Below are 12914 nucleotides of genomic sequence, written 5' to 3' on the forward strand. Positions count from 1 at the left end.
TAAACAAAAAATATTAATAATTAAAATATCTATTATGGGTTCCACTGTGGTTCGATGTACTTGTCTATTCATAGTTCTACTACATAACTGTCAAACGAACTCTGAAACACCATTCTAAAAGTTGATAAAGTTATTATTTCTTACATCAAGAAGAATTTACTAGACAATTCTAGACAATACAAAAACTAGTAAAAATTATTGTCTTGTTTCCTGAAATTTTTTTGCTTACCACACTGGCATATTATTTTGCTTGTTTTAAGCTTAAACTCACTTAATTTTGACTTATTTCAGAAAACAAGACCATTTTTACTCGTCTATTAAATGCTTCTTCATGTAAGAATTTTAGATATCTGGACTGGAAACCAGAAAAAAAAAAAAAACTTTAAGAAAAACATTTTTTGAAAAAAAAGCAGGTCATGCAAATAACATTGTATGTGAAATATCAAAGTTACTTGGTAAACAGGTGGAACAGAGTGAATTGAAAATCAATTCAAACCAAATTCGTGGAAATTTTCCATCTTCTCAAACTCTAAATCCCACTTATTGTCACAGGCGCAAGTTAGATTATTCAGATGACAAATTCATCCACCCGTCTTCATGTAACGTCAACTTCCTCCATTTTCTGCTGCATCACAGGAAACTAATGTTTGAAACACGAACCAAAGTTCACACAAGCTTAAAAATTGCTCACAAATTCACAGAAACTGTTTATCTTGATAACAGGAATGATTATTCTGTTCAGTTGAGTCCCGCTGACAAATTTAGCCTGTAGTAGCTACTGTCTGTTCACGTCATATTTGATCTGAATTGAGCACGGAATAAATCAATCCCGCAATGCCTTTACAGTATGATACTGTATTACGAATTAATCGGGATGAAAACAGAAATTTGCTGTTTATTTACAGCTGTTCTGTAAAAGACACAGCCTAATTATTAGTATTATGGAAATACAGTAAATTCTGTAAGAAATTACCTGTAAATTTACAGTAAAGGATGTAAGTATGAGAAGCAGTATGTTGTCTTTTGGGTAACACAATAAGGTTCCATTAGTTAATGCATTTGTTACTGTATTTATTAATCTTTGTTAATGCTAGTACATAAAATACATACATTCGTTCATTGTTAATGTTAGCTCAGGTTTATTAAATAATATTAACAGATAGCAACATTTAATGTATTAGTACATGTTTAAATTAACATTACAATAGCAGTTATAGTTAAAAAGGGCAGACAGTCGAAGTTATCTTTTTAATGTGAGTTGACTCAAAATAAAAAATAAAAATAATAATAAAAAAAGGCAAAACTGCAAAGTTGCGTTTGTCATACGTCACCGTGACAGCAAGTGGACTTTTGAAGCTGGAATAATGAGTGGATTACACATGCTCTTTCAATCGGCAAGAGAGGAATAACATGGATGGAACTTTCTTGGAAGGAGGATTGTATGCATCACAGTCAGGTACAAGGTGGCTACTAACATTAGGTAAGGCAAAGTTTTATTTTCACAACTTGTTTATTTACTTGTTAATAGCAATTTGCTGTGGAATATGATCAGGTTTTCGCGGGTCGTGGGATGCGCCGGAGCAGGGCCGCATTAAGACCTCACTGAGCCCCGGGGCTACGAGTTGCCACTGGCCCCACTGGTAAAACTTTCACAGAGACCTCAAACAGAAGGCACAAAGCCTTTCTTTAAATCGACTTTCGTTTTGTATCTTAATTTTAATACATTTTCCGTTAACCAATTTCCTGGATTTAATAGCCTAAATAAAAAGTAGGCTAAATATAGCCTATATAACCAAGCCGGCGCCTGAACTGGAGCTTAAGATCATCCCGAAACTCAGTGTATAAAAGGTAGCCTACTCGCCTCACAGACCTACATTTTTTCAAAATATATCTATTATCTACAGAAAGCTCGAAATCTTTACTTTTAAAAAGAACCATTCAAAACAAAATAAAACTATGTAATCGAAATGTGCATTTCTCTCCGGCCCGGCGCATTCACTACTGAAGATCGCGTCAGTAGCCTATCGTCAACTTCATCTTTGCAATAAACAATTAAAATGTCTCATTGCAATATTTTACATATTCATAATCATTACTTGCTGGTTCTTTGTGACAGCTTTTAGGTGCCGTTTATGAACGCGTCACTACTGCATCAGCACCGAAAACACTGCGTGAGTAAGATGTGTGGTGTGACTCGTGAGTAACTAAAGGAGGGTCAATTGCAAACGGTCAATTAATAATATTGATAATGATACCATGATAATGCATGTAATTTACGGCAAAGCGCCACAAAGTAACAGGGCTGATTTGTGTGGGGCGTGGTAAGGCTTTGGCAATCAGCGTTACCGATGGCTAGTGCTCCACAGCCAATCACGGGCCCCCTCCTTGCTCGGGCCCCGGGGCTTTAGCCCCGCCTAGCCCTATGGTTAATACGGCCCTGGCGCCGGTGTTGTGCCGAATTTCGACCCCCTGCCAAATTATTAACCCCCTCGTTGAAGTCAGTACCTAATTGACTAATCCTAACCCCACCGCTAATCCTAACCCTTCCCCCACAACTAATCCTAAACCTACCAATACTAGGGGGGGTAATAATTTGGCACAACACGGTTCCGGGTAGTAGATTTATGGCAGTTCTCGGTACTACACAGAATGCTGTGTGTAACCCTGACTTAAAGGTGCTGTAAGCGATGCCACGTGTTTTTTAGGCCAAAACATTTTTTGTCACATACAGCAAACATCTCCTCACTATCCGCTAGCTGCCTGTCCCCTGAACACACTGTAAAAAAATGCGGTCTCTGTAGACACCACAGGCTCCACAAACGGCAACAAAAACAAACTGGGCTCACCCGCACCATGAAACACAACAAACAGTGCTCCAGCCAATCACCGACAAGACGTATTTGAGGGTGGGGTTTGGGGGGTTAGTGTGCGTGCACATGAAGTGGGTGTGGAGGAGAGAGAAGCATGAAGAGGGAAGTTTGAATTATGGCCGAAACACGACCAAAGAGGTGTCCGATGAACAAATTGCAAAGAAGAGGGACAAGGATAAGGGACGAGGATAAGGAACACGCGAAATACCGAATTTACATCGGAAAAACCTTTTAAAGGTGGCGAGAACTCCGCCGGCAGAAGGGCTTCCAATCCACATTCAGTTGCTCTGTTTTTGCAGAACAGGTAAATCCATTTTTCTTTCTAAATTGACGTTCATGTTCGCCAAACCAACACAAGGATGTAATTAGCTAGAACTATGCAGTCAGCGTTAACTTTGGTGAATACAACATATAACGTTATGTTTCTAGCAGCTAGCGATCAATCTCTATTGTAAATGATCAAGCAAATTCACAGTAGGGCAACAATTTGTGTGAATGATTGTTTTCATCCACTGTTTGTTATGAATTTGAATGTTCATTTATAAGCTATTGACAACTTTGACAAAATTTGTTTACGACGCCGCCGTTGTTTATTCTCATTGGGAAACGCGAAGCTACGTTATCTTGCTATTATTGCGTCCTTGTATGAGAGCTATAGTTATAGCTTCAGGTGGCGAAACGATTTTAAAATAATGTTTCTCTTTTTCTGCATTCTGTTCTGCATTATATAAAACCCTTTATCTAACTTAGCGACATTACACATTGAATGAAGTATCAGTAAAACTTAACTTTGTTTGTAGTGACTAGTACATATGTATGATAATATTGGAAGGGAGGGGAGGAGGGAGGGTCTAGCTAGCCTCCGTTTTGTTTGACAACAATTCGAATGTCAACAAGAAGTTACGACTCCCAGCATCGCTTACAGCACCTTTAATTTCAGGATTAATAATAAGAATTGTAGGCCCAGTTTCCCGTTAAGGGCTTAAAATAAACCAGGACTAGGCTAATTCTACTTAAATTAATCCACACTAAACAACTGACTTTCTGAGATGTTGCTTAAATTTGGATTAACTAGTTCTAGACTACAGAGTCTCAGATTAAGGTAATCAAGGACAAGTGAGATCATCTTTTGGAAACCCGATTAGATTAATGGCATGCACATGTGGCTAAGGAGAGGTTGCTTTAAAAACCTGGTATGGAATACTTGTAATTCATTAGTCTTAAGGAGTGTGTGGAACAGGAGTCACTACACTTAACCAAAAAATGGATAAAGGCCGAAGAAAACGCTCAAACAACTTCAGTGAATTTTAGAAGACCCTTTTTAAACAAATTGTATCAAACTATCCTGTAATTGAAAACAAACAGCATGATTCAGGTACAGAAAACAAGAAGAAGAAGGCATGGATTTCCATATTGAATAAATTCAACTCAAATGAAAAAGTAACCAAACGGACACTCCAACAAGTTCAGGTAAGATTTATTGTTGCCCCATTCTTACAAATCAGTCAATTATAAATGTTTTAATTAATAAAATGGAAAAAGTAAACAATATTATATAGAACTCCTACTTCAGAGTATATATTATCTTGTAAAGGTCCTGTGGAAAAACATAAAAATAAACCTGAAAAAAAACTGCTGCTACGCGTCAAGAGCGTTTCAAGACAGGTGGGGGACTCCCAGTTCCACCAGACACAGAGGAGTTGGGGGACTTGTTGGCTGGGATTATTGAAAGTCAGCAACCCCTGGAAGGTATTCCAGATGATGACCATTTGGACAGTTCAGGTGAGGAATCTTTCAAAGACTCATTTGATAGGACACGTCTCATTTACAGTAACATGTGCTATCCCATCCAACATAATTAAATGCAAGTCATGTCTTGTAACACAAATTATGTAATGACCTTTATTGTTGAAGTCAAATGTAATGCTACATTTTTTTTTCCATACAAAGATGACCTGATCTTGACACAGGACTTGGGGGGCGCAGGGAACAGTCAAGATGCTCAAATGAATCCAGCAGCAGCCAGCACCAACATGCAGCAGCATCCAGTCTCCTGCAGTAGCATTAGTCAGCATCCAGCAGTCTCTAATCCAGGCAGCAGGTCAAGAGGGAAAAGGATGACAATTCATGAGAAACTTGCCATAGAGTTCCATGAACGTAAATTACAATATTTAAAAGAAGAACATGAAGTCAAAATGAAAATTCTTCATCTTGAGTTGTCTATGAAAGAGACAGACATGAAGCAGCAGCAGTGTCAATTGTCTTTGGAACAAAATCTCAGTTAAATAAATAATTTCCAGATTTTTTTTTTACCTGTCTATGCCAATCCTATGTATCACTCAAGGCTCATTTATGAGAAGTGCTGCAAAGCAAAAGCATCTCTGTAAGCAAGTCCATTTCTGTCATTGGCTAGCTCAGCGATAGGGACATGTTGGTCATCATCATCTTCAATATCAGGGTCTGGGCAGCCACACTGTTTAAGAAAATTATGAAGCACTGCTGTTGCAATAATAACAATGCAGCACCTCCTAGGTTCAAACCGCAGTGTATTTCGGAGACACTGGAAACGATTCTTCCATACACCAAACATGCGCTCTATTAGCCCTCTGGTGAGCATGTGAGTGTAACCCAGTGGCAATACAGAGTTCAAATTACTTTAAAATTGTATTAAAATAGTGTAATATCCCTTTAAGAAAAAAACAGCCAAAATAGTGTAATATCCCTTAGGAAGAAATCAGCCAATCAGGAGTGATAGTTCCTCCCCTAGCGGAACATGATTGACAGGACACGAGGCAAATTGCGTGATTCAACCATGCGCGCGAACGATTGATGGCGACGGGAAACGAGAGGAAATTTACAGATTTAAAGTTAACAGAGTGATACAAGTGAGTGTATTAGCAAGCTAAAGAACCAACACAGAAGACAGAATAAGGAGGAGCAACCGAGAGTTTGGAAAACCCCGTTTTCCACCTGTATTTGTCTCGGTAAGCTAGTGAACTGCATGATGTTAATATTGCTTGCTAACTGTGATACAAAGTTTACAAAGAGTACATAAATAGTAAGCTGATATTTAAGTTACCTGAACACAGCTGTTTTTATGTTCATTTGTTTTGTTTTAAGGAATAGCTGAGTGAATTACACAGCATTTCTATTGAAGGGAATGTTATAAAAAATACTATATGGTTTCTTTGATGATTTTATTTGAATGTTGTGAGTGGAAATGTTAAACTTGAATGTTTAAATTCTGCTGTGAGTAGATAACATTTTGTTCTAAAAAGGGTACTCTAATTAGAGTATTAATATTGCAACTACAGCTATGTGTTGCAACTTAACTTATGTAGAGCCTGTATTGTTTACAGTTTTTCTCTAATCCAGGGATTATGCATAAGAGTATGCCATTTTTGTTGATTTATTATCAGCTGTTATTAATTAAGTATAAGGTTGTGCATGTTATATTCTAGATATTGAGTTGAAGTTTGAAGTTTGAACTAAAGTGTGATAAATAGGCCTGAACATGTGATCATTTAGTATCATGCAGCATGTGATGCTTAATGTTACATGGTTGTTATGCTTTAGTATGACTGTTGTACAACATATAGATATATAGAACATTATTTAAAATTTCCTGTACCTGTCAGGGATCACTGGTGATCCCGGATTATTTTAGTTCAAAATATGTTTGAGCTTATATATCTAAATATTAATAACAGTCTGGTTAATTTTGAGTCTTGAACTATAAACTCTCAAGGGTTGGCTTTCTAAATGTATGTGTGTTATGTTTCTATTCAGAATTACTTATGAGCAGTAACCTTTTTATTTTGGGCATTTCATGTATGCAGCACTTGCCAAAATTGGGGGTGATGAGGAAGGGGTTAAAAAAAAAACAGGTCAGGTCTTATGGACAGAGTGAAAACTACTTGGAAGATCCTTCTCTATCGATGGCGAGCCTCCCAGTGTGATCGTGAAGAGACGCAGACCAACTCATCGAACGTTTCCCCTGGTGGTAGGAAAGAATCAGTCGCCTGAGCTGGTACCCACTTTCATCCAAGTGCAAACTTCCTTTTAAAAAGGAGGAACTGTCAAAGAACTGGTGACACACACTTTTGACACCGAACTATTGACAGGATTGATTAATACAGAAAGTAATCACAAAACAGACTTTAACAACTACAAAAGGACACAATCAGAGACTCATTTATTTTAAAGGGCCCAATTTTTTTATTTTTTTTCATATACATGTTATGCAATTGTGTTTCAACTGTTATTTGCAACTTAATGTGAGTAAAATTTACTGGTTACTACTTACCTGGTCTGATACTTCCTTTTATGGGTACCGTTTATATCACTTAGCTCCTTTCGAACCTAGCACAGTGTAAGCTTACGTTTAGTGTGTATCACGGTTACATGAGCTTGGTTATAGCGCTGTTGCTCTGGTCTGACTGGATGGAGATAAGGGGTGAACAAGAAGTTTGTCTGTGCATACCCACTGTCACCAAGTAGAATTCCAGAGTGTTGTCTTGTTTCAAACTGACCGTACAAAGAGGAGTTGTGGAAAATCCTTGAGTCATGAGTTGAACCTTTCCAACGTGCAACAATATTGGAGAACTGCATAGTGGGAGTGCACACTCCTTGTACATTTATTGAAAACCAGTTTTTACGATTTCTGAATTCCTCAGCATCTGCTGTAGAGGGACACTTGATGGGAATGTGGCAGCCATCGATACAACCAATGACTCCAGGGAAGTTCCCATATTCATAGAAATCTACCTTGTAGGTGGCCTGTTCAGCAGCATTTGGGAATTTGATGAAATCCTTTTTCAGTTCACATATAGCACTGCAGACTTTGTGTACTATTTTGCTCACTGTTGATTCACCTACACCACACAAATCCCCAGTTTCACGATGGAAGGTTCCACATGCCAAAAACCTTAAGGTAATTAATATTTGTAAGGAAGGAGAAATAGGGGTGCCCCTGACTAAGTCACCTGAAAGCTTGGGCTGCAGCAAACCAATTATTTCTGTTGCATTTTCCTTTGACATACGGAAACGGTCAAGAAAATGTAAATCATCAAAATCATTTAGTGGGTTGCTCCTGTCTTTCAGCAACCTTCTTTCTGGTCTTGGTGGTGGTCTCTGATTGTCGTTGAAATAGTCGAGGTAATCCATTTTCTGCTACTGTGGACGTGAGCCTTGAGGCAAGAAGTTTTTAATCTGAGGTTAAACCTGCTTCTGACCAGGTTTAATTTAAGACTTCATTTAGATCTGAATTAGGTCTAATCCTACTTCTAGAAATCCGATTGTTTAAGTCTAGACTAGTGCAAGTCTGAGACTATTGTAATCCATGTGTGAGAAAGCTACTTCAATAAATCCAGGTTTAAAATGACATTTAGTCTACGACTAGGCTTAATCCCCGTACGGGAAACCGGCCCATAGAGTTTAAATAAATTAAAAAGTATAGTTATGATTAACTGAAATATAATTTAGGAGGAAAATAAATGTGGAAAAGGAATAATTAGAATAAGATGAATACTAGAATTTACCAATGAGAGAAGACCGAGAAACAAATCCGCCCTGCTGAGTCAGTAGAAGCAGCGCGTTCGAAGCAACCGAGAGGAGAGCAATAAGATAGAGCAAGTATTCTTTAAAAAGAAGGAAATCTAGGTGTAAACTGTTGATTTTGTCTAAAAAAGTATTGGATTTCATGAAGAGACAGTTATGTTAAAATAATGCAGTTAATTTTATGTTCGTGTGGATATCAATCTTGACGTATTATCGTGTGGAAATACTGGATGCGGTTATTGTTGTATGATCAATTGCTGTTTATTTTGAAATAAGCACAAGGCAATTGTGAATACAAATATTTATTTAAACTATGAGATGTATGTGTTATTTGTATGTGGTTTTGCAATGTATAAGTTTAATCGTTGAGTTAATGAGTCTCACATGCTGTGGCTTTGACGTGATACATGTGAGCCTGAAAAAGAGAGAGGTTAAAGCTACAATATGTTTTTTTTTTTTCGCCGCTATTCTCTTACAATAAAAAAGGCATATATTGCAGTGATAAGCGGAATTCTTACATATTGTACCTTTAATGTGAAATTATTGTAAAGATTTTATGTGAATGATGATTAAGGAAATTACTTACCTGAGGGATATTGAACACAGATAAATATATTATGTGTTGCTATCTCTGGCTTTTTAATACACTGTAAAAAATAAAATAATAATAAAAATAATTCTTATTTTCTGGCAGCTGGGGTACCAGAAAAAATGAAAACGGAAAATAAACATCTTGTAAAAATACACAAATTTTCTGTTAATAAAATAGTTTATAACTGTAATTTTACATAACATCTTGTTTTTTTTTCTTTAGCTTTTTAATGTTTAATGAAGGATAACATTTACTTAATAAATAAGGTTAAACACTGCTTTATACAAATAACCAGCCTCTTAATTGCAAAATTAAGTTAATTATTAGTTTTTATTTAATAAAAACAGTATAACAGAATAACAGTTTTAAACTAATGGTTTTAAAACAATTGAAGCACTATACTTAATAAAACAATACAACAATTTGTTAAAATAATAATAATAATAATTTAACCATCTGCCTTCAAAACCTTACCACTGGTCGACAGATGAATTACAAGGAGTCATAAAAACAAACAATTAAACTAAACTGGAAAGAGAGTGTTTTCAAAGTCTGCGTGACACTGATGAAAACTTCTGTGCAATTGAATGGAGGGAAATTGTACTCCCTTCTAAAGAATGTTCTCCATGTATGCCTTATATTCATAGTCTGTAATTTTGAAAGAACCTTACAAACACAGGTGTCAAACTCAGGGTTGAAGCTAAACTCTGTTAGCCTGAAAATCCAGACCTAAATCTAAAAGATTAATGGTCTGGTGTCGATCAATGAAAATCGGCCAGCTCGAGGGGCGGCACCAAGCATGCATTAGAAAATCTCACAGCACGCAATTGGATAACACTACGACCAATCACAACAATAAACCCCATACGCTTAGCTACCAGCAGAGCTAACTGGTAGATTAGACTCTTCCGGTTGGCAAAACAGCAAAAACACCCTTCTTGCAAAGGAACGATTCGAGCGCCGTCTTCTGTTCCTCTTTTGGGAAAAAGCCATGTCTAACTCGTTCATTGTAGCGGCCAAAGCCGTTTCAAACCACTGCTATTTATCCATAGGCATCTTGCAATGTTTACTGATGACTTCGACGTCACAGCGCTGTCGTCATCTGTTTAGCTCGCCTCTGGCCCGCCTCAAAGCCATAGAGAGAGAGAGTTGCGACACTCCCATAGACCTCCGTTGTAAATAATGGCGGCGCTTTTAACCGCCTACTTCCGGGATATGAAGATCGGAATAGTTCCAAACACTGTCATTTGGGCGTTGGACACCATTCACTTACGTTGCTGCGCGTCGAGTTGTTCCAGAGTTAAGTTGCCGAAATATCGACCTCTTTTGAATTGTCAACTGTCTATATTGTATCAGAGGCCCTTTGCGATGCTTATACTGGTCTTCATTTGTACATGCACAGCGTAATTATTTATATTTTATGTTGGTTGTTTCAACCAATTTTCAAGCACTGCCTGCTAGCTAACGTTAGTTAGCTAGCGCGACTTCGTCAGCTAAGAGTTCGGTAATGAATCGCTACCACCTTTATAGCAACTTTTATTTAATTAAATTTTTTGGGATATACTAACTTTTCATTATGTTATTATTGTCTTGAGTGAAGCGGCTTGTGAGAACAATGCTGGACCTTTAGGATTGTTATGGCCATCACCAGTCCTGTCTGTTTCATGGATCACCTGCCCCTGGTTTTTGTTTTTCTTGTTCACACACACAAGCACACATTTTTGTTTTCTGTCATTGTTTAATAAAAAATATTTTATTTGAAAACCTTCATTTGTATCAGCCATGCTTAAATTCGTTTTTCTGTTATAGTTTTGATATTGTGTATGGCCTTAATCTTAAAATTATATTCTTAGTCTTAACATGATCATGTTTCACGTTGTGGTCCTGGGGGTGGCCACTTTCATCAGAAGAAGTGAGCTAGCTTCTAAGCGAATTCTGAACGGACCGCCACGGCAGATCTCTTTGCGTGATCACGAAGGTAGGCTAATGGCTGAATCAAAATTTATAAGCAAAATCACGGGAATCAATAGCCTAATACAGCCCAGTTGTGCTAAAATAAATATCATGAGACGTCCATCATCAGATGAATGATATGGAAAAGTTAAGTTAGAGCCGTTAAAGCCAGTGCTACTACCCATGCGAACATGAACACTAAGCTTTTCCCTCCAAAAATATAGCTTAAAACTTATCTCCAAATGCAAAACTGACATTAACAAAATGCAATAATGCAATAACAGCTGAAAAAGTACTTGGGTGTGTGTTTTATTTTATATTTACCGTTCAATAATGCAATCGCTGCTGTCTGTCCCATAGAACAACATGACAGCCAGCGTACGTTTTGGAACTATTGGGGCTTACATGAACCCCGTGACAGCCATAGCGGCGACATCAAAGAGTGTCGCAACTCTCTCTCTCTATGGCTCTGGCCCGCCTATATCAGATAACCCGATGTGATTGGTGCAGCTCAGATCGAGGGGCATATTTAATGAGCTCCATTGCTCGACACCAGAGTAACTCGCTGAGCAAATTCAACTTGTGCTCTCGCGAGAACTCTGGTTTACCAGGGTAAAACCTTGTAGGACAGTGGCCCTCCAGGAACTAATTAAACACACCTGAACCAGCTAATCAATGTCTTCAGGATTGCTAGAAACTTCCAGGCAGGTGTTTTGGAGCTGCACTTTACAGGACAGTGGCCCCCAGGAGCGTAGTTTGACACACTTGGACTGACCGTCAGCTGCTTTCTTGAAGTGCTCTTCTCCACTTTCGATCTCTTGTGGTTTATCTTGAAAAGGCATCTAATAACTTAAGTAATGAAACAGACTCTACTATTTAACTTTTAATAAATTAACAGTAAAAATATCAGAATAGTGGAAATTGGCACAGCATGTTTGTTGAGGGAGTTTGCAAGAGAGTATGTATGTGTGTATGCAAGAGAATGTTAGTGAGTGAGTGAGTGGTAGAGAGAGAGAGAGTGGTAGTGTGTATGTGACAGGGCCTACGTCTACACTAAGATACTTTTCAAAACACTTCTTTTTTTTTTCTTTTTTATGTTTTGGCCTTCCTTCCATACAGATTTTTTTTTTTTTTTTTTTTTTGAGAAAACATAGCTATCTCGGTATCATCACTATCGGCTTTTATTACATTTTACAGCATGCGCAAGAAGATAGATAAGAGTCTTCCAACATCTCAGTGTGAACGAGAAACTTTTGGAAAATACTGAAACAATAGTGTGGTCTGAGAACATCTTAAAATTAAAACAATGTTTTCAAATGTGTCTGGATTAATGTAGATGTAGATAGAGAGAGTGATTCATTACTGTTTTGATGAATGAAATTAACAGCTGGTTTCGTACCTCCGCAAGAACTCTAGCGTTGCTCCATGGCCTGCTGGGTATGGAATGTTCAGGCAGCTGTAGGAGGCAAACTCAACTCAACAGCATCACTGAAAGTCTACAGTCTACAATAATCTAAAGAAATGTTCATTGAGCCCTATCCCTGTCCGTGCTTGTTTCTTTGTTTGTGTTTCAATGAAGACAGCACATTCATTTAGAAGGTGATTAAACTGACTCGAACTATCAGTACATTTAACTGTTTGAACTTCCATCCAATCAGAATTGAGTATTCAGATTCCAAAACATTAAAAATAATATGTTTCCAATGCCTAATGTTTCCAAACTTTTGACCGGTAATGTTACTGTATGTATGTGTATATATAATTCATGTATATTCATGTTCATATGTAAAGTGGACCCCACTTTAATTGTTTTTCATTCTTTGCTATGGGAAAGATGTTTTTCTTTCTCCGAATGGAACTGTGAATTGACAGATGCATCGCTGGAATCGAGATACGTGACTGAAACTAAATCTGATATCAGTGATTAATTGAACTAAACT

General features: G+C 37.5%; 1 protein-coding gene across 1 annotated transcript; it reads right to left on the bottom strand.

Annotated features, from left to right (window-relative positions):
• Positions 1-5220: 5220 nt before the first annotated feature.
• LOC309508154 (putative nuclease HARBI1) lies at positions 5221-8299 on the bottom strand (the record flags this gene model as incomplete). Its single annotated transcript, XM_082182680.1, has 2 exons — positions 7311-8299; positions 5221-5343 (listed from the first exon to the last, which is right to left on the bottom strand). Exons 1-2 carry the CDS (start codon positions 8034-8036, stop codon positions 5221-5223), a joined length of 849 nt encoding a protein of 282 aa, XP_082038806.1. The 5' UTR covers positions 8037-8299.
• Positions 8300-12914: the final 4615 nt, after the last annotated feature.

The sequence above is a fragment of the Leuciscus leuciscus genome, assembly GCF_965113295.1.
Source record: "Leuciscus leuciscus genome assembly, chromosome: 10".
Lineage (NCBI taxonomy): Eukaryota > Metazoa > Chordata > Actinopteri > Cypriniformes > Leuciscidae > Leuciscus > Leuciscus leuciscus.